A 26,636-nucleotide genomic window follows, 5' to 3' on the forward strand; every position below is an offset into this window, starting at 1 on the left:
CCAATGGTTTTCTGCTGCTGTGGGATGCAACAGGTGCATCTGGGATTGGGCTCATGTGGTTGTTTTTAATTTATGGCAGTCCAGACTCTCTGGTCAGTCACAAGATTTTATTATCATTCCATTCCTATTCCTTACCAGCCTTCTGATGAAATCCTTTCTTTTAGCATTGTTTTAATATAATATCTATCATAAAATAACAAATCAGCCTCCTGAAGCACGGAGCCAGATCCTCGTCTCTTCCCGGGAACACCACACCACACTCCATCCCACCCAACTCCAATTTTTCGTGTTTCCCCACCCCAAATCCCCAGGCCCCCCTCAACCCTGACCTGTTTTTCTCGTAGAACAGCGCCAGGGGTTGGGAGAAGGTGCCCAGGGTGGTGCCCAGCAGGGAGGGCAGGGAGATGTGGCTGATGATGCTGTGCAGGGCAGCCAGCAGGGCCAGCCCCGGGGCCAGCAGGGGCTCTGCCTGCTGCTCCCCGCGGCTCAGCTCGTGGAACCAGTTCAGCAGCAGCAGCAGCAGCTTCAGCAGAGAGCTCAGCTTGCCAAGGGGCTCCTTCTTCTTCTTGGCCCAGTCCGTGGGGGTCTGCGGAGCTGAGGCCCAAAAATTCATTAAAAATTGGATTTTTTTCCTTAACCGACAGGAAAAGACAGCTGAACATGGAGTCTGCATGAGAGGAAGAACCACTTTGCTTCAATTCCCAAACCAGATCTACACATAAATAAATAGTTTAAAAATTGATTTAACAACTTAACCACAATTTTAATGTGTAATTTTATCTGATTTCTAGTCTTCTTATTTATATTTGTGGCTGTTCAGACTCTGCAGGTTTTAATGCCTACTTGAAATTTTTAAGGTTTGAATGAACTTGAAATTTTTTTACTTGAAACTTTTAAGGTTTGAATGCCTACTTGAAAATAGAAATCCATTCCTCAGATAGCAGCTGACACACAAATTGTGGAACAGTGAACAGGAGGGAAGGAGAAATACAATCCCTTATTACTTCATCTATTTGCAAGTCAAGTTTACATTATGTTCTTCCTCATCAAAATTTCCAATTACAGCATTTCATTCCCTCAGCAGCCCCACACTGCATTTTACCACTTTAACAAATTCCCATCAGACAGGTAAATTTTAACTCATTTTTTACTGAATTGTGCTTTTTTGGGAATTATTTCTTCAGCTTTAACACTTGAAGTGGGAAAAGGAAACAAAGCAAAGAATATTTTATACACAACGACCCTTTGTCTTCTGTTAAACTCTAATTTTTAACCAACTCTTGAAGTCACAAAACCCCCAAAATGAAAGTATTTCCTTACATCTGTTTTTGGGCTGGAATTTGGTGCCATAGGGGGCAAAGTTGATGCAGTCAACCATGACTGACACAAGGTGGGTGAGACCTTCCAGCATGGAGAACACCTGAGAGGAAACAGAAACACAAATCAATCAGCAGAAACAGAAATCAATCAGAAAAAAACCAAAAATAAAGCAGCAAAATCAGAAACCAACCACCAAAACTAGAAGTCAATCCTCAAAAGAGCAACAATGACAGAAAAAACCACTCTTGGTGTTCAGGACAGCAAAGAAACAACTTTTAATTAAAGGTGGGTGAAGCTGCTTTGCATGATCAGTGAAACTGATAAAATTCCATTTTAAACACATTTCCAGTGAGGATGGGCTTATTAATTCTAATAATTAAGATAAACAGTGTCTAAAGCAGCCAGCAGTGGCAGGAAGCTGGGAGAAGGAATCACATGTAGGATAAATCAATTAAAAACCATTTATCAATTTTACCAATTTTTCTAATTTATCAATTTATCATTTATCAATTAAATCATTTATCCACATTTAGGATCAATCAATAAAATTAAGGTTCAAAGCTCACTGTGTACTCAAGGATAAAGCCTGGATGCCAGAAAAGTCATTACAGGCACAACAATTAAGTCAAACCACAAATCACCAATAATTTTTAGTGCATAAAAAGATGTGCAAAGTTGCTTTTTTCCCCCCTCTCTTAATCCAAATTTTCCTAAATAAGGCCAAACTTGCTTTAAAAGGAACACTGATACTGTGAGCTAAAAGAAGTCTCAATATAACTTCCCACTGAACTTTTAAATTGTTTGTCTTGTTTAGTAATTATTGATTTTTAAAAGTGGTATTTATTTATTTATCAAGATACAGCAGCATCCAAGGTAGGTTGCAATGATGCAATCCTCTCAATTCCAGGTTTTTAAATTCCATTTTGTTGTGTTTTTCACAGTATTTTTTCCAAAGTGAACTTTATGCATGAGGGATTTTAGATCCCAAACTAAATGTGATGTGAATTTGGGAATGGGCAATTTAGGCAACAAAAGCACTGATTCTTTCAAAATCTTTATTTTTTACACAGCTTTAGGAGTAAAATCCTTAAATTTTAGTCTACAAGGCTGATGGTTCCATCTTCTCCTTCCTAACTGGGTTTGTGGTATTTATAAATACATTTCACCTGGACAAATTCCATTTACCACCACCACAACACTCATTAGCGATTATTATTAATTAGAAGACAAATCTAAAATCTGCTCAACTATTTGAATATTTAACCTTTATATTTATTTTCACTCCCTTTCTTCATTTCTCTACCAACTCCTGCCAGCAGAAAGAATTCCTAAAGCTTCCATCTCCGCCGAGCCACTCCACACCGCAGACATCACCGCATCAGGATTTACACACACATTTAGGATTTACACACACATTTTTAGATTCAATGAAGAAGAGATCTGCTAAATGATCATTTTATACTCACTACTGGAGTTTCACCTTCTAGCCCAGCCATGATTTTGGCACACAGCTCCTCACAGCACAGGTTTTCTTCTGCTGTTGCCACCAGGGCAGCACAGCGAGCGAAGGCGCGGTACAGCTCAGACCAGGAGCGCAGCAAGGACTTCAGGGTGGCCTTGCAGAGAGAAATGTGGGAAATCTCAATTTCTGTGCACAGAAAATCTCGCTTTGGGTTTTATTCTGCTGTCAAAACCTGGGGTTTTAAGCTAGGAGGTTTAGGGTTTTAAGTTGGAAGTTTAGGGTTTTAAATCCATGGTGTTATACTGAACCCAAACCCAGCTGACTGAACCCAAAGTCAGCTCTGAGAGTTCAGAGATTTGATAAACCCAACATTGTTTTGAATGAATTTGATTAATTAGATTGATTTGCTGTTACCTGTGGGAATCCCTGAGTGGGGAAAATGTGGGATACTGGCAGCAACAAAGCACTGTACACAGCACTGAAGTTGTGCTCCAGGGCATCCCCCTGGTTCACCTCATTGTTCTGCAACAAGAAAAGAGTTTTTGGTTTAATATTATTCATTTCCTCAGACTTATGAATACTTTTCTTGTTAAATAAACAGTTTTTTCCACTCTTCTCCAAGGACACTATCTCCCAAACACCTTTATCTCCAGATTATCTTCTGGGGGAAGAGCTGCTACAATCTGCTTTTTTCAGAGACCCCTTTGGGAAGTCACCACTCAACTTTTATCTCAAACTGGGACATTTGAATATTCAACCTTTATACTCATTTTACTCTCTTTTTTCATTTCTCTACCAACTCCAGTCAGCAAAAAGAATTCTTAAAGCTTCAACTCTCACCCAAACCACTCCAGGCTACAAAAATCACCACATTACAATTTACAGCACGTGTTTGTATCTAATTTAAAAGAGATCTGCTGAATTATGCTTAGCAAAGCTAAAGCTGCAAAATTGGGCTGACAAATAAGGCTGTTCCTGATTCAATACAGGCTGAAATCAGATATTCTGCTCTTTCAAGAGCTCAGGAGGATCCTGCTAGCAAAGGGTACAAAAGACCAAATATATTCCAAGAAAACCAATCTGGGAAATGTCTGGTGTTCCTCACTTATTTCAGCTGCAGGCAGTGATGACAACCCCAGAGAATCCTGGCATGGGGTGGCCTGAAAGGGACTTTGAATCTCATCTCATTCCAACCCCACTGATCCCATCCCACCCTCCCAGGCTGCTCCAGCCTGGCCTTGGGCACTGCCAGGGATGCTCAAAAAGGTCCCACAGTCAAGGACCATGAGGAAATGGTTGTTAATCAGGCTGCTCTTAATGAGGCTGTAATTGATTTTTAAGCCAGTCCTTGTTGTTCCAGTTTGGGATCAGGCTCTGACCTGACCACAGCATTCCCTCACTGAGCACTGTGAAAATCTGGAGAACAAAACTTGAAGCAGGAATCATCCCCATGGACATTTTAACTCCTGGACACCAAATTTTACATTTGCTGATCAATAATACAGATTTCAGGAAGGCAAATGCCATCCCAGCCCCTCCCCACCCTCCCAGGCAGGAATTCCCAATTCCCAATATCCCACCCATCCCTGCCCTGGCAGTGGGAGCCACTCCCTGTGCCCAGGCTGCTGGAAATGGTCACAGCATCTAAAACTTTCTTCATAAATTCCAGGATTTTTATATGTAATGGATAATGAGGATTAATTAATTCACCAACTCCTACACTACAACCAGCTTATTTCCAGTAAATAAGGTGCTAAATCTCCCAACTATTATAATTTATAAGGCTTTTATTACTCTAAATATGTCTAACATGAGTAAAACTCTGCTCTAATTACATCCTGAACATCCCAATCTGGGATTTATTTGATTTTCACACCAAGCAATCCAACCCATGGTATTTAAAAGTTAACAGTTCCTGGGGGGAACCCTTCCATGGTTTTCACCGGCAGGATTATGCCAAGCTATGCAATTCCAGCATCACTTCAAGACATGGAATTCCTCAAAAAATTCAGATAAATGCTCAGCAAAATTCCTTTAGAAATCAGATAAATGCTCAGCAAAATTGCTTTAAAAATTCAGATAAATGCTCAGCAAAATTGCTTAAAAAAATCAGATAAATGCTCAGCAAAATAAGCTTAAAAATTCAGATAAATGCTAAGCAAAATTGCTTAAAAAGTCAGATAAACGCTCAGCAAATTTCCTTAAAAAAAATCAGATAAATGCTCAGCAAAGCTCTCCCGTGGGGGTGGGGGTGTGGGGAAGAGAACTGAATTCACTGCTAAATGATTTATTCATGCTGAATGAATTAATGAAAATTAATTCATGGTATACATGAATACATGCTATTAAAGAGTTAACAGTTCATGGTATTAAAGAGTTAACAGTTCCTGGGGGAAGCTTTCCATGGTTTTCACCAGCAGGATTATGCCAAGCTATGCAATTCCAGCATCACTTCAAGACATGGAATTCCTTAAAAAATTCACATAAATGCTCAGCAAAATTCCTTTTAAAAGTCACATAAATGCTCAGCAAAATTCCTTTAGAAATCAGATAAAAGCTCAGGAAATTTTCTTAAAAAATTCAGACAAATGCTCAGCAAAATTCCTTTAAAAAGTCACATAAATGGTCATTAAAGCTCTCCTGTGGGGGTGTGGGTGTGGGGAAGAGAACCAAATTCACTGCAGAATGATTTATTCACAATGAATGAATCAATGAATGAATTCACTCACTGCTGAATTAATGAATGAATTCACTCCCTGCTGAGTTAATGAATGAATTACCTGATTGATCCACTTGGCGAGAGGATTCACCACAATGAATGAATTACCTGATTGATCCACCACAATGAATGAATTACCTGATTGATCCACCACAACGAATGAATTACCTGATTGATCCACTCAGCGAGAGGATTCGCCACAATGAATGAATGAATTACCTGATTGATCCACTCAGTGAGAGGATTCACCAATTACTTGATTGATCCACTCGGGGAGAGGATTCACCACAATGAATGAATCACCTGATTGATCCACCACAATGAATGAATTACCTGATTGATCCACTCGGGGAGAGGATTCACCACAATGAATGAATCACCTGATTGATCCACCACAATGAATGAATTACCTGATTGATCCACTCAGTGAGAGGATTCACCAATTACTTGATTGATCCACTCGGGGAGAGGATTCACCACAATGAATGAATCACCTGATTGATCCACCACAATGAATGAATTACCTGATTGATCCACTCAGTGAGAGGGTTCACCACAATGAATGAATTACCTGATTGATCCACTCGGTGAGAGGGTTCACCACAATGCTCCACATCCTGCACAGGTGCTCCTTGCTGCCCACCTGCCCTGCACTCTGCTCAATGACCCCCAGCACGGACTCACTGAAAGCCAGGGCAGAGGTGGGCCCGGACAGGGCAAACCCCACCAGGGCCTGCAGGATCCCAAAGAACCTGGGGAGTAAAGGGCACAGTCAGAGCTTGGGTTCTTCCCAGCTGAAATGAAACTGGTGAAATGAGGAGTTTCTAAGGGGGCTCAGAGCTGCAGTACCTCTCGTCTGTCACACAGCTCTCCAGCAGGTTGTTATGGAAGGGCAGCTGGATCAGGAACAGAGCTGGGGTGCCCTTGGAACAGAGATGGGAGAGGTTAAACAGCACTGGGGAAATGGAAGGGCAGCCTCACCCCCACCAGGAGCTCTGTGCTGCATTCCACTCTGAGCCACAGAGCACAATTGGTGTTATTAGCCAGAAATTCACTATCGTTATTAGCCAGAAATTCCCAATTATTGTTACTATTGTTAGCCAGAAATTCCCAATTATTGTTATTCCTATTACCCAGAAATTCACTATTATGTTTGTTCTTATTTGCCAGAAAATCACAATTATCATTATTACTGTTAGCCAGAAATTCCCAATTATTGTTACTATTATTAGCCAGAAATTCCCAATTATTGTTACTATTATCAGCCCAAAAAATCACAATTATTACTGTTATTCTTATTAGCCAGAAAATCGACAATTATTATTAGCCAGAAGTTCACAATTATGGTTATTGTTATTAGCCAGAAAATCCCTATTATTGTTATTATTAATAGCCAGAAAAAAATCACAATTATTATTACTATTATTAGCCAGAAAGTCACAATTATTGTTACTATTGTCAGCCAGAAAAATCACAATTATTTTTGTTATTCTTATTAGCCAGAAAGTCACAATTATTATTATTATTATTAGCCAGAAATTCACAATTGTTATTGTTAACCAGAAATTCACAATTGTTATTATTAGCCAGAAAAATCAAAATGATTGTTATTATTAGCAAAAAATTCAGCATTATTGTTATTCTTATTAGCCAGAAATTCACTATTATTATTACTGTTAGCCAGAAAATCTACAATTATTATTCTTATTAGCCAGAAATTCACTATTATTATTATTCTTATTAGCCAGAAATTCACTATTATTGTTATTATTGTTAACCAGAAATTCACAATTATTATTACCCAGAATTTCACTATTATTGTTATTATTATTAGCCAGAAATTCACTATTAATATCAGCCAGAAAGTCACAATTACTGTTATTATAATTAGTCGGAAATTCACAATTGTTATTATTAGCCAGAAATTCACAATTATTATTACTGTTAGCCAGAAAATCTACAATTATTATTACCCAGAATTTCACTATTATTATCATTATTATTATTATTGTTAGTTGTCAACATCAGCCCTTTTTGTGCAGTAATTTCATTAATGACACATTTCAATTAGTGAGGCCTGCAAACAAAGTTATGTGCAACATGAAATAATTTGATTTTCCAAAACTTTCCAGCATTAATGAAGTGCCAGAATTAATTAACTAACTAATTAATTAACTTACATTTAAAAGATCCATATCAGCAACCTGGTAAGCTGGGGAGCCCAAAACTTTGGGAGGCAACTCCTTGACAGTGATGTCAATGAGAGACTGAGCAGGAGAAAATAAAAAAAAATAGATTTAAATGTATTTTTGCTGAGGGTTCAAGTCTTTTTAGCAAAATATAGTAAGTACAAAAAAAATACAAAAAACACCCCCCCCCCAAAATTACAAAAAACACAAAAAATGTACAAAAAAATACAAAAAAACCCCAAAAATACAAATAAAACACAAAAAAATACAAATACGGATAAAGTACAAAACCAACTAAAGCCTACATAAAAAACCCACCAAACCCCCCAAAATACAAAATTTACAAACAAAAACCCAAAAAAACAAACAAAACCCCCCAAAATTTACAAAAAAAACCCCAACAAAAAAGCCCAAAGTACCAAAAAATACAAAAAATTACAAAAACCAAAAAAAAAATTTACAAAAAAATCCCAAGAGACAAAAAATTACCAAAAATTACCAACCCCCCCCAAAAAAAAATTACGAAAAATACCAAAAACTTACAATAACACCTCAAAAATTTACCAAAAAACCCCAAAACAAAAAAAAATCTCAAAAATGATAGCAAAAATACAAAAAAATATAAAAACAAAAAAAATTACAAAAAAAATTACAAAAAACCCCCAAAAATTAGCAAAAATACCAACCCCCCAAAAGACAAAAAAATTACAAAAAATACCAAAAAAACGTACAAACCTCCCCAAAATTTACAAAAAAACCCCAAAAATTTACAAAAATATACAAAAAATACAAAAAAAATTACAAAAAACCCCCAAAATTTTAATGTTATATGTCATATTATATGTTATATAATGTAATATTATATAATAAAATATTATATTATATAAATTTTATATAATATCATAGATCTTATATCATAGATCTTATATATCATATATGATAAAAGATATATGATAAAAGATATATGATAAAAGATATATGATAAAAGATATATGATAAAAGATATATGATAAAAGATATATGATAAAAGATATATGATAAAAGATATATGATAAAAGATATATGATAAAAGATATATGATAAAAGATATATGATAAAAGATATATGATAAAAGATATATGATAAAAGATATATGATAAAAGATATATGATAAAAGATATATGATAAAAGATATATGATAAAAGATATATGATAAAAGATATATGATAAAAGATATATGATAAAAGATATATGATAAAAGATATATGATAAAAGATATATGATAAAAGATATATGATAAAAGATATATGATAAAAGATATATGATAAAAGATATATGATAAAAGATATATGATAAAAGATATATGATAAAAGATATATGATAAATCTTTATCATCTACCTCTCTTCATAATCTATCTTCATAATCTATCTTTATCATCTATCTTCATAATCTATCTTTATCATCTATATATCTATCTTTATCATCTATATATCTATCTTTATCATCTATATATCTATCTTTATCATCTATATATCTATCTTTATCATATACCAAAAAATCCACAAAAAATACAAAAAAAAATTACAAAAAAAAAAAAAATTTACAAAAACCCAGAAAAAAGCAAAACTGAAACAATTCCCTTCAGTTCAAAAGCAACAAGAATTGCACCAGGAAGGTTCCCAGGGTGTTTTCTGGAGAGCTGCAGATGTTTTCAGCAGAACTCACCAGGACTTTGTGCACAGGCAGAGCTCTGGAGCTCACGATGTTCTTCAGGGCCTGCAGCAACATGGTGAGAATTTCTGAGCCTCCCTTCTCCTTCTTATTTCCTAAAATAAAAACCACTTCCAGTCAGAACAGAATGATCATTCTGAGCAGCAATCAAACTTTTAGGGCAAAAGCAAAAAATTATGTAAATTTGTAAAAATTCACCAAATCCTTCAGAGATTCAGGTATGTTCTGCTCATAATAGAAATACAATTCCAAATTTTAAATAAAAACCTTCAAGTGTAATTAGGAAATGGAAACATCTTTGTTTCATTAAGGATTTGATTTTTGGTACATTCAAGTTGTGGAATTTTGTATTCGTCCAAAGAATGGATGAATTCCTCGTGTTCTGATTGATTTTCAATTAAAAGTTTGCATTATTAAGTATGCTTATTTCTTGGATAATGTTCTTTATCCAAGGAAAGTCCAGAATATACTTAATAATGCAAACTTTTTCTTATTTTTAAAATGAGAAACAACGTTTATACATCTGTAAACTCTACAGTTTACTGTGGAACAGAATTTCAATGAAGAAAAAGAGTCAGAAAGTTTAATTTTTGTCTCCATTCCTCAATACTAAAGACTTGAGGGGAAGTTGTTTTTCTTTTAAATTGCTTTAAAATAGAACAGAATTATTGATTCAGCCTGAACCCAAGCAATGAACAATGAACAATTTACTGAAATAAAAAACATTTCTTATTTCCTAAAATAAAAACCATTTCCAGTCAGAACAGAATGATCACTCTGAGCATCAACCAAACTCCCAGTGGAAAAACAAAAAAAATTCTGTGTAAATTTGTAAAAATTCACCAAATCCTTCAGAGATTCAGGTATGTTCTGCTCATAACAGAAATGAAATTCCAAATTTTAAATAAAAATCCTTTTAAGGACTAAATAAAAAACAATAAAAATCCTTTAAAGTTGAATTAGGAAATGGAAACATCATTGTTTCATTAAGGATTTGATTTTTGGTACATTCAAGTTGTGGAATTTTGTATTCATCCAAAGAATGGATGAATTCTTCATGTTCTGATTGATTTTCAATTAAAAGTTTGCATTATTAAGTATGTTTATTTCTTGGATAATGTTCTTTATCCAAGGAAAGTCCAGAATATACTTAATAATACAAACTTTTTCTCATTTTTAAAATGAGAAACAACTTTTATACATCTGTAAACTCTACAGTTTACTATGGAACAGAATTTCAATGAAGAAAAAAAGAGTCAAAAAGTTTAATTTTTGTCTCCATTCCTCAATACTAAAGACTCAAGGAGGGGCTGTTTTTTTCTTTTGAAATTGCTTTAAAATAGAACAGAATTATTGATTCAGACTGAACCCAAGCAATGAACAATTTCTGGTTTAAAAATAAACCAGCTGTGAGTGGCAGCAATGGCAAATTGAAGAAAATGACCTTTTTTACCTGCTTCAATTGCTGTTCTTACATAGCCATTGATGTCCTTCCAGATAACATTCAGCAAACAGTCTGCAAGGGAACAATGCTTTATTCAGTTTGCAATAAAAACATTCCACAAAACCACAGCTAAAGTACAAATTGTGTTAAAGGACAGACTTGGATTGAAGCCAGAACTCAAATTTCAATACAATCAGACCAGTTCTACATTTACAACATCAGGACATCACACAAAGTGTTGATTTCTCATGTGTCCCTCGCCCACATGATTTCCCAGAAAAAGTTTGAATTTCCCCACTGAATTCTTACCAGGAACTTCTTTTCCAATTGCCACAAAGCCATCCTGAACAGCATTTATCAGAGTGCTGGCATGCTTGCAAAAAAAAGAAGGGCTACTGATCAGTGGGTGCTGCAGGGGCTCTACAAGAACAAAAAAACACATTCCATAAACATCTTACTCTGCAGTGTGCTGGGAAAAGAAACCTCAAAAATAACAAAGTCTTTGTGTATTTACAGCATTTTCAACATGTCTTAAAACTGACAACAGTTATAAGTTTAAATCATTTCAGTCTAACAGACAAGATTTGAGATGACATGAATATATTTTTACAGTTAAATATATATATATATATATAAATATAAACTGTATAATTAGAAATATAAATATATAAAAATATAAGGTATATATTTATAAATATAAAATTATTAGACTAAATAAAAATATATATAATTATAAATCATATGTAAAAATATAAAAACATTACATTATATATATAAACATCATATTATAAATAAAATTATATATTACATTAGATTATATATAAAATTATATTATAATGATATGATATAGGAGATATAAGATATAGGAGATATAAGATATAGGAGATATAAGATATAAATTTTATATCATATATCATATCATATAATATTATATAATATTATATAATATTTTATTATATCATACAATATTATATTATATATTACATTACATTATATTACATTATATATAAAATTATATTAAAAATGATATAAGATATAAGATATATAAGATACAAGATACAAGATATAATATACAAGATACAAGATATAAGATATAAGATATATGATGTAATATAAAATTTATATCATATTATATCATATCATATATCATATCATATTACATTACATTATATTACATTATATATTACATTATATAATATTACATTACATTATATATAAAATGATATTATATTAAAAGTTATATGATATATGATATGATATTTAAGATATACGATATATGATATAAGATATATAAGATATCTGATATAAAATTTATATCATATTATATTATATAACATTACATTATATAATATTACATTATATATTATATCATATATATCATATATCATATCATATTACATTACATTATATTATTAAATTAGAATATTATAATATTTAGTAATTAATTTTTAGTAATGTAATAATATTAAAATTATTTAATAATTAAAGTAATTTAATATCATTATAATTATTAAAATATTCTGATATTGAAATATTATATTAGATATAAAATTTTATATTATATATAAAATAGAAATATAGAACTCATACCTAAACTGAGCCCGAGTTTGTTGTGCTTGGCGAACTCCACCACGTGCGGCCCCATGAGGAAGTGGAGCAGCATTTCCATGGCCAGGAGCTGGATGGAGGGGAAGAGCTGTGCTCCTGCTGGGCTGCTCAGGGCCATCCTGGGGGTACCTGGAGGGCACACAAACACCAAAGGACCTGAGGGAGGGCACACAGATGGGGAACACCACAGAAATCCCAGGGGAAGCCCCAAATCCCCCAGGGAAAGGATAAATCATGGAGTGCTGCGGGCTGAAAGGCACCTCTGACAGCCAGCCTTCTCAGGTAAGCAGGGTTTGTTATTACAGCTGTATTTTCCCCAGGATTTTAAATATCTGCCCCAAAATTGTCAGTTCTAGGACACCAAATTTTATTTTGGCGACACACATCTCCATGGAAGCTGTGGCTGCACAGCCACTGAACACTTGTATAAATCTGCTGCTTCAAAAAAAGTTTCCTTTGGAAATTGTCACCTGGAGCACAAATTTAAGAGGTTTTGGCAAAATATTTTGGTCAACTCTGTCACCTGGAACACAAATTCAAGAGGTCTTGGCAGAATACTTTGACCAACTCAGCTGTGATCTCCCAGGACTAAGATGAACTTTTTTAAGAAGGGGAAAACAGGAAACTCCCCAAATGCAGGATCCCTGAGGCTCCTGATTACAGCAGAACACAATGGCACAAGCCATGGGTGCCAGGCTTCCAGAAAGGGAAGGAAAACCAGGAGTTCCTCACTGGATATTTAGAGGTGGTATTTTGATTTTCAATAAAAAAGTTTCTATTATTAAGTATATTCTAGACTTTTCTAGGATAATGTCCTTTATCCAAGCAAAGTCCAGAATATACTTAATAACGCAAACTAGAGGTGGTTTTACATGTGGTTAAAGCATTAAAATTCCTGCTGGATCATCATCCCTGGGCAGGGTTTGGTGGGATTTTGGGATTTGGGAAGGAATTCCTGGCTGGCAGGGTGGGATCTCCATCCCTGGAGTGCCCAAGGCCAGGCTGGCCAGGGCCTGGGATAGTGGGAGGTGTCCCTGGATGAGCTTTAAGGTCCTTTCCAACCCAAACCATTCCAAGGTTCTTTACTACTCAGGCAGAAACTAAAAATGCTACAGAAATAAAAGGGCACATATAAATAGCACATCTAGATGAAAAAATAAGATTTCAAAGCAGAGCTCCCTTGCAACAGAGAAAACAATTCAGGCATTAAATTCAGGCATTGGTCCTCAAACTGTGATTGGCACAACTTTTAAAACTTTGAATAGTGACTGCAACAACCTCACTTTCCCCATATAAATCATGCAGTGGCCATGCAGAAAACTCAAATGTGGTGAAGAAAAAGAATTAGAAATGGAAAAGTAGAACATGACAAAGAGAAGAGATGATTCTCTGCATGTGAAATGGAGCTGGAAGTTTTCACAGGTTGATGTTTCAGTACCTGGTTTCTGCCCAGGAGTTGCTGAGCCCTCAACTGTGATGGGCACAACTTTTGAAACTTTAAATAATGACAGCAACAAGCTCACTTTCCCCAAATAAACCATGCAGTGACCATGCAGGAAACTTCTGGAGAATTATAAATGGAAAAGCAGAAAATGACAAACAGAAGAGATGATTCTCAGCACGTGAAATAGAGCTGGAAATTGCCAGAGGTTGATGTTTCAGTACCTGGTTTCTGCCCAGGGCTTGCTGAGCCCAGGCTGGGGTTGTTTGGCCGTGAGGGCGTCCCTGGGAAGGCAGCAGCAGGATCCACACTCAGGGTGCTTTGGATTAGAGGGACACAAACCTGCAAAGGGACCCCAGCAACAGCTACAACACATGCAGGCCACAAAAAACTCATTCCAGTCAGCACAGACTGGGCTGCTGCTCACAAATCTGGGTAATCAGAATGAATTAGAGTGTCTAATCACACAAAAATTCCTGGTGGATGCAGTGTATTTTAATAATGCTAAGAAAATACTCTTCCCTCCCTTAATCTTGAAGATGAATTTAATGGAATCCAGGTGTTGAACAGAAACAGGTCCATTCCACTTACAGTGTGACTAGAAATGCAACACCTGCATCACTTTTCTTTTTATCTTCCTAAATATTTATGGTCTTTCACCAGTTTTCCTGTGGCAGCCTTTTCCAAGCCACACTTCCTTGGTGAAAGGAGCAGAGAGCATTTATTTCACAAATCTATAATCCATGGCTGCACTCAGGGCAGGTTTTCAGAGATGCTCACAGGGCATTCCCACTCTCCAATATTTTGGGGCTGTGAGTCCCAAATATCCCTTTTACACAATCTGTAACCACACACAAAGACAAATCAGTTCCCTGAGGGATTTGATTTCAGTACCACAGCAGACAGGGATGGAGCAGGAATATTTTACACTCTGCTGCACAGGGATTCCTGTCCCCTGAGTTACCTGCTCAAAGTTGGACGGCAGGTGAGGCCCCAGCCTCATCAGCAAATACCACCAGACCTCCAGCTTGGTCAGGGCCAGAGCCTCTGTCCTCACATGGATGGAGCTCAGGGGCTGCATCAGCAGCTTCAGCCTCTTGGCACTGCACAGGATGTCTGGGGGATCCAAAAGGTGCATTTTAAACAACAAAATCTGATTAAACCATTGGTTTTTTTCCAATATCTTTTAGTTTCAAATTCAATTAACAGTTATCTGCAAAACTCAACCACACCAACCTTTCAAATTCTCTTACTGCTCTAATTATTGCTTAAAACAACTCCGCAAAAATCAAGAATTTCTATTCAATACAAAGACTGAAATTCAATTTTCTGCACTCCAACCTGACCCCACTTGAGAAGGGAGGTTGGACCCAACCTGACCCATGTTGGGATTCTGGGATAAACAGAAGAAATTCCCTCTTGCCTGCTCTGTTAAGTTCCATCTGCTACAGGGACAGCAGCAAAATCAAACACTGAGTTTTTCTTCAGAGCACAGAGAAGCACAATCAAGGTAAAAATATTGTATTTTAACAGAAGGTAGAATAAAAACTTGTCCAGATTCAGGTTATACCTTTCAAACAACGTTTTTTAAACTTTTTAAAATTTTTTTCTGGAATCCTGAAGTGTCGCTTTTCTCCAGTTATACCACACCATTCAAAATAGAATACACAGAATGTTTTAAACTCTATTTCCCTGCTCTTTGGATCATTTATAGCACTGCAAAACACAATTTACTAATTTTATTCTATTTCTAGCATTCCCAGCACAAAAACTGGGATAGAACAAATGACCAAACTATCACCCTGCCTCAAAAGGAAAAGAGAACAAGGAAAAAACCAACAAAAGCTTGAATTTTAGCTATGCACAATGAATTTTTCTGCAAGATTATGTGGATATCCAGTGATATACAAACAATGCATTGACCACTAACAGTCGCATTTTCTTCCAGTTATGCATTAAAGTCATGCATATTTTTCCAGCTATGTATGACCTGTATGAAAACAAATCAGGCTAAATATTTTGTTTAGACCCACCTGGATTTAGAGCAAAGTTATCAATGAGGCTCTTCCATGCAATGAAGGCAATTTTCTTCACCACAGGGGAGCTGCTGCGGAAGCCCAGCTCCTCCAGCTGCAGCAGGGAGTTGATGAAGCTGCCACTGCGGTGCAGGGTCTGAGCAGGAGGGAATTCACAGTTAAAAAGAGATTCCTGCTCCTCAAAACTCCTCTCCTAAAGATTTACTAATTTTCTGCTCACCTTTCCAAGCAATCTGACAAACAGGGGCCACAGCTTTAACACGAAGGTCTCGTTTTTGGAAGAGAACAATTTCTGAAGTTCGGAAATTAATTTCTGCAGGCAGAAAGAAACAGAATTTCTACAAGAAATGGATTTAAAATGTTCTAAAATCTACACACTCATGCCAATGTCTGGGGACACAACCAACAGACAAGATTTGAGATTATGCAAATATATATATTATATATATTAATACATTAAATAGATTATATATATAATTATACATACTATATCGTAATATATAATATACAATCTAATATGTTATATATTATATACTATATATTATATACTATATATTATATATATTGTATATTATATATAGTGTATATATTATGTAATATATATCTTATATTCTAATATATAGTATATATGTTGTATTATATATATAATTATATATTACAATATATAATTATATATAATTATATATTACAACATTATATAATTATATATAATTATATCTATAATATGCATTTTTTACAATGAAATATATATATAACTTATATACCTAAACTAAGCACAAGTTTGTTTTGCTCAGCACAATCCACAGCTTTTGGTGCCAAGAGGAAGTGGAGCAGCATTTCTGGTATTTCCACATCAGGATTTCAGTCTGTACCACACAGCATCTGCTACCACCTGATTCTCTTTTTAGTTGAAATTCATGGCTCTTATTGACAATGGCAAATTCATTCAAACAAAGCAAAATTCATGTCTTCAAATATTTGCATTTCCTCCAACTCTGAAGTCAAAACATGCCCTCACACCAAACACCCCCTTGTTTGGTTGGATTTTGGGTTTTTCAGCAGAAAATAAAGCAAAATAAATGAGCCAAGTGAGGCCAGTCCTGGAAGTAAAGGGGGACATGAAAAGCTCCATCAAGGACACCCAGGGGCTGCTGCTGCTGCTGCACAGGGTGGGGACTCAAAGGACATGGAAAATGCTGAGCAGGCTCTGCTTTCCTGCCTCCTATCCCCTTTGATGCTGGGCACTTTTTGGCAGTGAACATTTACATTGCTATTTTTTCCATTAAAACCACTGGCATCAAGAAGTTGCTGTCAACGCACAGAAAATGGAATCAATGGTCCCCAAGCAGTGTCACTCACTGTGGTCATCAGGTGCTCGGTGACAGCTGCCACCTCCTGCTGCCTCTGCAGGAGCAGGGGCATCCCCATCTCCAGGGCAGTGGCACCTCTTAACTGCACTTTGTGAGATGAGTGCACAACCAGGGGGATGATCAGCTTGGCCCACCTCACAGCCTCTTCTCCCATCCGCGCTGGAGCTTGCTCCATCAAGCTGGATCAAAAAAAACCCCAAAGAAATAGGGATTACACATCTCCAACAGCAGCTCAGGAACTCAGGTTATCTGTGTATCATCAGTAAATGCTCTAATTCAGTCCAGGATTTATAGGAAACCATCCCTAATTTTTTTTAATCAATTTTTAATCCCAAAAAAATAGGGATTTAAAAAATACGGATTACAGATCTCCAACAGCAGCTCAGGCACTCAAGTTATCTGTGTATCATTAGTAAATGCTCTAATTCAGTCCAGGATTTATAGGAAACCATCCCAAATTTCTTAAATCAATTTTTAATCCCAAAAGAATAGAGATTACAGATCTCCAACAGCAGGCACTCAATTATCTGTGTATCATCAATAAATGCTCTAATTCAGTCCAGGATTTATAAGAAACCATCCCAAAATTTTAAAATCAATTTTTAATCCCCCAAAAAATAGAGATTACAGATCTCCAACAGCAGCTCAAGCACTCAAGTTATCTTTGTATCAATCTTTGATACAAAGATAATAATCAATAAATACTGTAATTCAATCCAGGATTTTAGGAAACCATCCCAAATGTTTTTTATCAGTTGTATTTTGAGATTGTAGTAAAAGTGCAACGTTCAAGTGTAATTTCAGACAAACCTCTCCAGAAGCACAGCAGCCTGACTGAGAGCTGTGCTTTCCATTTTACCCCAACCCTTTGGGGAGCTGAGAGCCTGCAGGAATGCACAATGGCCAGGGAAGGTCTGGCCATGAAGCATCCCTGGAGTTCCCAGGCAGCTCCCACACAGCTGGGAACAACTCCAGCAGATCCTGGGCAAATCCAAACCAGGTCTGGACACACTCCATCAACACTGGCTGCTCAGAGCTCTGATTTTATCCTCATATTCCCAAACTGTTACAGCACAGCATGACAAAATTCCACACATTTCCACCAGCCCACTCACACCAAAAAATGTGCAAAAATGGGAATATCTGGAATATATTCAAGTTAGCCTGAATCTAGAAATCCTAGGATTTTTTTAAGTCCCCTTTTCCCCAGGAAAGTCAAATCCCCATCTCTACAGTTTAAGGAGAATTTGCTGCACTAAAGAAAAGTTCTGCCTTTTAAGTCATTTTATTAAAGCCAGAAAACAAGAACTGTTTAAAAGAACTATTTAAAACGGATTTGCAGCTCAAACCAGATGCCAAAAGTTAAAGAGAAAGCTTAAAAAGGAGTAAATATACAAGCTCAATGTATTTACTAATACAGAAATTAAACTAATTAAAGATAAAATTTGAATATTTCAGTCCTGCTGACCAGAACAACGTGCTCACAGTGATGGTCCTAAAAAGTCACTTTTGGAATCAGACAGGAATTTCAACAGTGTTATGGGAAACACTGCACTAAAATGTGTTGCCAAGGGGATATTTCTAAATAAGATATTTTTAAATAAACCCCCAAATAATGGCAGAGAATTTCTATTTCTCAAGCAGGCAGGTTCTGGAAACAAAAAGTAAGAACATGACTTGGAAAGCACAGGTGAGAGGTGGGAAGTAATTCCTAAAGAGCCACTAAAAATGAAAGCAATATTGTCCAATTTCTGCCTCAGCATGATGATGTTATTATTAAGGCAACATTTTAATTATTATAATACACAAAACAAGTGGTGCACAGCACAGCAGCTCCCCAGCTCACCCTGGGCACAATTCCATGGAATATCCCCTGGCCAGCTGGGATCAGCTGTGTCCCCTTGTCCTTGACTCAGAGCAAACTCTGCTCAGCACTAACTCCAACAGCCCTGGTGTTATCAGCACCATTCCCATCCCAAACCCACCCACAGCACCAGCAACCACCTCCAGCCCAGTGAAAACCAGGCAACCCTGGAGACAAACAATCCTAAACACAATAAAAAACCCAAGCAGCTTTGGAGTTTTTCCTTTAGAACATTCAGTGCCACCTGGGTTTTGTATAAAAAATTCCCCCCTAAAATGAATGGTGACAGTGGAATATTGCAGAGCACTCACCGGATAATGACATTAAGTGCTTCATACTCAACCACAACAGACTGAACTTCCCCTTTAGTCAGGATTGTTTCCAGGGTAGAGAGAATATTGGACACCTGAGGAAACAAGAGAACAGCACAGTGAGCACCTGGACACAAATCATTCCAGGAGGAGCTGGAATTGGGACATTTCATTTTCCAGGACTGTGTCTGGATTATGCCAGGTGTCATTTTAAACTGGAATATTCATAATTTTCTGCCCTGTGATAGTTCATTGCTTTCTGATAGTACTGCTCATATTGCAGCTTTCCCCTCAAGGAGAGCAGTCATTTGTGGCTCAGGTTTTCCAAGAATTGATACTTGGGTGTCAGATTTGATGGGAAATAACCTTTGGATTCAAAAGCAACTGAGTGGAGAGTGAGAAATAATTTGCCTCCTCTCCCCGGGAAAGGACAGAAAATGAGGAATGAAGAAACTTGTGTTTTAAACAATTTCTGAAGGCTCCTCTCTGTGAGAAACGAGGCCACCAGAAGAACAGTGTAACACTCACCTCCTTCCTAACAATTTCAGGAGGAAATGCCTGCTTGGAGATGACCCAAAGTGCCCGAGTGCGAGTGTTCTTGTCAGAGCATTTCAGAGCCACGCTGTTCACTGCTGCCAGCAGCTCCTGCACGTCAGTGCCTGGGACAGAGCACAGCACAAACCCTCACAGCCCCGTGCAGCCCGTCCAGGTCATTCTGCTCACTTCAGTGTGCCCAGAACCCCTTCAGCTGCAAGTGCCAGTGATTCACTGCCTTAAACATCACTTTGGAGCAGTTCCCCTCCTACTAAAGTAGCCAGAAAGCTGGAAATGTTATTAACATTAATAATATAAAAATCAATATACAACTATCATTTATTAATATTAAAATATTATTAGAATATCAATATATAAACATCATAATAATATTCTATCATATTATTATTAATAATAAAATTATTATAACTTTATTATTAACAATATATTATATTTTATATATAATATGTATAATATATAATATATGTATGTATAATATATATCATATATATAACAATATAATATTATATAAACATTATATCATATTATATGTGATATATAATATAGTATTATATATTATATATAATATATTGTATATTATATACATATATATGTATATATAATATACTATAATATACTATAATATACTATAATATACTATAATAGAATATAATAGAATATAATAGAATATAATAGAATATAATAGAATATAATATACTATAATATACTATAATATACTATAATATACTATAATAGAATATAATAGAATATAATATACTATAATAGAATATAATAGAATATAATAGAATATAATAGAATATAATAGAATATAATAGAATATAATAGAATATAATAGAATATAATAGAATATAATAGAATATAATAGAATATAATAGAATATAATAGAATATAATAGAATATAATTGAATATAATAGAATATAATATACTATAATAGAATATAATAGACTATAATAGAATATAATAGAATATAATACACTATACTATAATATACTATAATATACTATAATATACTATAATATACTATAATATACTATAATATACTATAATATACTATAATATACTATAATATACTATAATAGAATATATTAAATGTATATTCATATATATAATATCTATATTGATACAATATAGCCATATAGAATATAATAAAATAATATAGCTATAAAAATATATTAAAAATGTATATGTAGATATATAAAAGTATTTCATATAAATAATATAAAAATAGAAAAAATAAAATAATAATAAATTTAATATAATAATGCAGCGCATCTGTATTACCGTTATAAGAATCCATAAAATTAGAAGCCAATTTTAGTTAAATACACCTGAGCTAAAGATGAATATTTAATTATTCAAAAATTCTTGGATTTTAAGTGAATTTAGCAGCACTTTGGTCATAACTTGACATAAATTGTTTTTAGAGCCTACAAGAGCTTTTTGTTACTGAAGGTGGTAAATTGTAGCCCATTACATAAAATTAATAAAGTTAATACAGGACTTAGATCCAACTAAGAACACAGATGGAGAAATGCGTTCCTTTAAAATTCAGGGGTAAAAAGTCAGATTTTTGGCAAATGTGCACTTTGTGGGTGACTGACCCCAGAGTCAGAGGAATGGAAGGACACTTTCACTCCTCTCCCCAATCAAAAGTACACTCAGAGGTACAGGAGCTGCTTGTCCTCCCTCCCTTCCCAACTGCCCATTGTTTCCAGGGCTCTGTGACTTCTGGAGCCTGACATTCTGTAATAAAATTGTTATTTATCAGCTGGCTAGAAAAATGAGAGCAAAGAAAGATATCACACAGACATTATCAGAAATGCCTTGTTCTCACAGGAAATCAGGGGGAATTCTGCACAATAGGAAAGCAGAAGGCACTGCAAAAAAATGGAGAAGAACCAAAAAACCCAATTTCAAACAGGAGAAATGCCCTCTCCCCTGGTACCAAAAACCTGTGGTTTTACCTTGAGGCAAAACCTCGAGTTCTCAAAAGCAAAACCTTTTGTGGAAGGGATTTAGCACTTTCTAGGAACGCAGATCCTAAGATTTTGGATTAATTTGAAATAGCTGGGGCTGGACTAGGTGACCTTTAAGGGTCTCTTCCAACTCAAACCACTCCATGACTTGATGGAACAAAGAAACCTCCAAGAAAAAAGCTGGAAAAGCTCTACTGTGCACTCCCAGATCCTACAAACAGGTTCTTCACTCTTTTCCCACAAGAATATCTGTTTTTGATCACTAATTCCACACAACTAATTACTGTACTAATTGCTACCAAAGCATTTAATGAAACTAGAAGTTTGTAAAACAGAATTGGTGTCACAGCATGAAAAATCATCACCACGCTTGTGTACAAGGTGTAATTAATGAACTGATCACACTGCTCACATTACAGACAAATCCTGGTCAAAATGAGAACAAATGCTAAGAAAAACATCAGGAAAGAGCTCTGATGATATATTTATAGTCACAGTTTGTTTGCTCACCAGATAATTCAGCTGTGTTGTTTGAATTAAAAGTGCAGAAGCCCAAGGCCTGCAATGCTGCATTACTGAGCTCCAAGTTTGGACTGGAAATGTGTGCCTGGAAAAAAAACAATAAAAAAACCCAAATCCACAGAATGTCAGGTTAGAAAAGTAACTGAGAAATACTGAGTTTATTGTCTAAATACCAACACTGCTGGGAAGCTGGGAAAAGCAAACACTTGGTGAAAAACCCACCCAGGCAGGAAACCCTCCTGAATTCTGGACACACCAAATCAGTAAAGCAACTCAAGGTGCTGAAGGCATTTTTGCTTTCTGTAATAAAAACACCTTTAATGAAATAAATCCCAAACATCCCAAGTTTTTCACTTTGGCTGTGTATGTTCTGCTCTCTCACCTGACTCTCCAACTGTTTTTAGGCTTCTGAAACAGAAGGGAAAAATGGCTAAGAACAACCTTTACATTACTGCTTAAAAACCCTGACATTTTCTGCATATTCTGAATTCTGAAATGTTTCTAAGGCACTCAGGACACACTGTCTCTCCTGGCTGGAAGATTAGATTTGACTGTGGGATGCTGCCTGACCACATCCAAGACCCAGCATTTTGGTTTTTAATGCAGTAATTCCTCATCACAAGAATGATCTATTCTGCCAAAAAAACCCTTTCCTGCTCTGCATTCCTATTAAAGGTTGGACTCCATGACTCAGAGCTTTTTTCCAACCTTAATGATTGTGACTCTATAAATGAACTGAAATTTGAGTCTTTCAATGCCCACTGACCTTGCTCACCAAAATAAATCTTTGTTCACTGAAGTGGAAGAGAACTGAGTGTAAAAAAACCATACCTTGAACACCTTGCAGAGTTGAGGGAAGTGTTTCCTAAAGTCTACAGTGAATGCTTTGCCTCCTTCACCACTCAAGCGACTGCAAGGAGGAGGGAAAACAAACAATATTTCCAGGTTAAATACTTTGTAACTGACTCAACCTTTATCTTCTTACACACAGCAGCACATTTTCTTGAAGGGAATCAACAGAACACTGAAGGACCCTAAAGAGCAGAAATGCCAGCACGAGGTCTGATCGAGCAGCAAAATTCTGTGTTATAGCACAAAGTGAGTAATGCCTCCTTTTCTGCCTAAAAAGCACTCATAAAAACATTAAGGGCTTTCATTTTTTGGTCAGCTCCTATAAAAACATTAAAATTCAGCACGCAAACTTTAAATGACTCGCTGCAAATTAGAAAAACCAGAAATACAGGAGCTGAAAAAGCACCTTCCTCACGAGCAGTCCCAGAATGCAGGAAAATCCTGGTCTGACCAGCAGCAAGGATGACTTTGCTCATACGTGAGGAACATTCCTGCAGAAAAGCTGCAATTATCCCATACAACGTTAATCATCAGCTTCTCACTGCAAAACCCAAACAGTGCTGAGTTCAGTCATGCAGGGACAGCCTGAGAAACCTGTTGATGTTTAATATTTACATCAGGAGGGTTTTTTTGCTGTCAGTTATTTCTAGAAACCTGCAAAATCTGCTATGTGAGTAGCTGCAGTTTTAAATTCACCGCAGGACCGGAGGGAGACACTGAGAGAAAGGGATTGTGCCTTTGCACATGGTAAAAGCGGCCAGATGCGGGTAAAGGCACAAACACATGGCAAGATGCAACTTCCAGAAAGAGATGCGATGAAAACACGGCAATTGCTAACTAAAAACTTCATCCTTACAGTCATAAATTCACTGCAGGACCGAAGGGAAACACTGAGAGAAAGGGATTGTGCCTTTGCACATGGTAAAAGCGGCCAGATGCGGGTAAAGGCACAAACACATGGCAAGATGCAACTTCCAGAAAGAGATGTAACGAAAACACGGCAACTGCCAACTAAAAACTTCATCCTTACAGTCATAAAGCTGCAAAGCTTTATCGTTACAATAAAGTTTTTATTTCCTAATGCGCCTCTGACGATCCCCCAGGGATCCAAGGGGCAGGGAGGCTCTGGGATGCGCAGATCCTGCGGAGATGCGCTCCTTCCTCCTCCTCTTCCTCCCCTCACTCCTCCCTCTCTCCCTTCCCTCCTCCTGCTCCTCTCCCTCCCCCCAGCCCCGCATGTCTCCCCTCGGCCACGCTGCCCCAGCCACGCCGGCAGGTCCCGCTCCGATGGCGCTCCCGGCTCTCCCGCTCCGCACGCCCGCCCCGGTCCCTCAGGGCCGCCCGCTCCCCTCGGGCAGCGTGCGCGTGCCCCGCGCCCACCTGACGATGGTGAGGTGCGCGTCCGTCAGCTCTCCCGGCGGCGCGCCGGGGTCCTCCAGCGTGCGGAGCAGCGGGCCGAGGCTGGAGCCGGCGGCGGGCTGGGGAGCGGCGGGTCCGGGTTCGGGCTCGGGGCCGGGCGCGGCGGGCTCGGGATGGGGGCCGGGAGCGCTCATGGCGACACCGCCACCACCGCCGCCTCCCCCCGGCGCGGCCGCCCCTCAGCGCCGCGCGCCTCCCGCGCTAAGATGGCGGCGCGCGCGGGCCCGGCGGCGCGCGGGCTGCGGCCAATGGGAGCGCGGCCCGGAGGTTCCCGCGCCCAGCGGCAGCCCCGCCCCTCGCCGCTGATTGGAGGAGGCGCGGCGGGAAGGGCGAGGCCGCGCGGGGGGCGGGCCCGGCCCGGCGCTGAGGGAGGAGCGGGCGGCGCGGCCCGCGGGTGCCGGGATCCGGGAATAACGGCGGAAAAGGGCGATCATCCATGGCCGCCTCCCGGCCCTGCCCGATAATCCACCCTGAGAGCGCTGTCCAAACGCTCCCGGAGCTCTGGCGGCCTCGGGGCCGTGAGCGTTCCGCGGAGAGCCTGGTCAGGGCCAGCCCACGCTGTGCTGAGAGAGCCTTTCCCTAATTTCCCACCTAAACACGCCCCGGCCGTTCCCGGGCTCCCGTCCCCGGTCACGAGGCCGGAGGTGACCCGCGGGAGGAAGCACGTGAGGTCAAATCCCTAATTAATGACTGCAAATGAGCGCCAGCTCCGTGCGAGCACAAGCCGGAATTCCCGGAGTTCTCTGGGGTGAAATGGGAAATCCCGAACCCCAAATTGGAAAGCCCTGGAGCTCCGGGACAGAGCCGGGCCATGGCTGGGGCTCTGTCACCTCCAGGGCTTCCCTGTGCCACCGGACATGCCCAGCGGGACTGGCTCTCCTGGATTTCTTCCCCAAAAATTATCCCATGGGGATTCCAAATGTTCCCTGATTCTCATCCCTATCCATCCAAGACCTGTCTATTCCCAGTTAAAGAGACAACAACAAAAACTCCACGCCGAGGTCATAAATAAAATATTGACATTCTCCCCGTGCTTTTCCTTATTCTCTTCCCTGTGGACGAGCGCTGTGGCTGATCCTGGAAAATAGGAATGCTGTTGTACAACAGGCGCCGTGAACACAAGGTGGCAGGATTAAAAAGCACATTTTAAATAGTTGCATCCCAGAAATGGGGTGATACCAAACTCGTTTCGTGGAGCGCGAATAAAGTATTTGAAATAACCAGGAGAGGAGCTGCAATGTTGTTCTTCAGTACAGCCAAATTATATCCCCAGTGAAATGACAGTAGAAGCTCAGAAATTAAATAAATTAGAAGAAATAAAGCAAAAATGGGGCTGATTAGCCTAAGATCTTCCATGTGCAAAACTACGGGGATTGGTGAAGGAATTCCAAATGAGTTTGAGATGGGACCTCTGAGTTGCTTTAAATGTTGTGGTTTATTTTAATTCTACATAGGCAGGCAGGGTAAGTTGGGCTCACATCTTCACTGCAGGGCTCAGAAGGTCCCAAGACCCTCAGTTACAGGAATTTTTAAGGATCTATTGACCAATAAAGCGCTGCCAACAAGGATATTTATGGTTTTCGCCCAATCCTTAAATATTTCATCTTATGGACTCGTGCGTGAGCTTTCTTACCCACTCATGTTATGGCACACAAACCCACAGTGCTGCATCCTAAACTCCTTGTTCACCTCTGGAACTGCTTTTATTTTTTCTATATCCTAAACTCTAAAACTCTAAACTTTCCTCTTCCTACCTTAATGCGTCTCTGCTTTAAACTGTAAATCCACATTCTCATTTCTAGCACCTAGAGTTTGGGAGCATTTCTAGAGTTTGGC

General features: G+C 37.8%; 1 protein-coding gene across 1 annotated transcript in view; it reads right to left on the bottom strand.

The window, feature by feature from the left end:
* RIF1 (replication timing regulatory factor 1) overlaps nt 1–24,934 on the bottom strand; it is a 37,353-nt gene extending 12,419 nt beyond the window's left edge. Inside the window, exons 1-21 of the mRNA XM_063161343.1 lie at nt 24,762–24,934; nt 23,361–23,439; nt 22,518–22,614; nt 20,004–20,134; nt 19,476–19,570; nt 17,290–17,479; nt 16,151–16,243; nt 15,928–16,066; nt 14,859–15,010; nt 14,119–14,236; nt 12,436–12,582; nt 11,155–11,265; nt 10,855–10,917; nt 9,396–9,496; nt 7,682–7,768; nt 6,351–6,424; nt 6,073–6,253; nt 3,197–3,304; nt 2,787–2,936; nt 1,321–1,420; nt 330–594 (exon numbers count right to left, since the gene is read on the bottom strand). Coding sequence (XP_063017413.1) covers nt 330–594; nt 1,321–1,420; nt 2,787–2,936; nt 3,197–3,304; nt 6,073–6,253; nt 6,351–6,424; nt 7,682–7,768; nt 9,396–9,496; nt 10,855–10,917; nt 11,155–11,265; nt 12,436–12,582; nt 14,119–14,236; nt 14,859–15,010; nt 15,928–16,066; nt 16,151–16,243; nt 17,290–17,479; nt 19,476–19,570; nt 20,004–20,134; nt 22,518–22,614; nt 23,361–23,439; nt 24,762–24,934 — 2,654 coding nt within the window. The remainder of the gene's footprint in view (nt 1–329; nt 595–1,320; nt 1,421–2,786; nt 2,937–3,196; nt 3,305–6,072; nt 6,254–6,350; nt 6,425–7,681; nt 7,769–9,395; nt 9,497–10,854; nt 10,918–11,154; nt 11,266–12,435; nt 12,583–14,118; nt 14,237–14,858; nt 15,011–15,927; nt 16,067–16,150; nt 16,244–17,289; nt 17,480–19,475; nt 19,571–20,003; nt 20,135–22,517; nt 22,615–23,360; nt 23,440–24,761) is intronic.
* Nucleotides 24,935–26,636: the final 1,702 nt, after the last annotated feature.

Source organism: Melospiza melodia, chromosome 8, assembly GCF_035770615.1.
Source record: "Melospiza melodia melodia isolate bMelMel2 chromosome 8, bMelMel2.pri, whole genome shotgun sequence".
Taxonomy (NCBI): Eukaryota; Metazoa; Chordata; class Aves; order Passeriformes; family Passerellidae; genus Melospiza; species Melospiza melodia.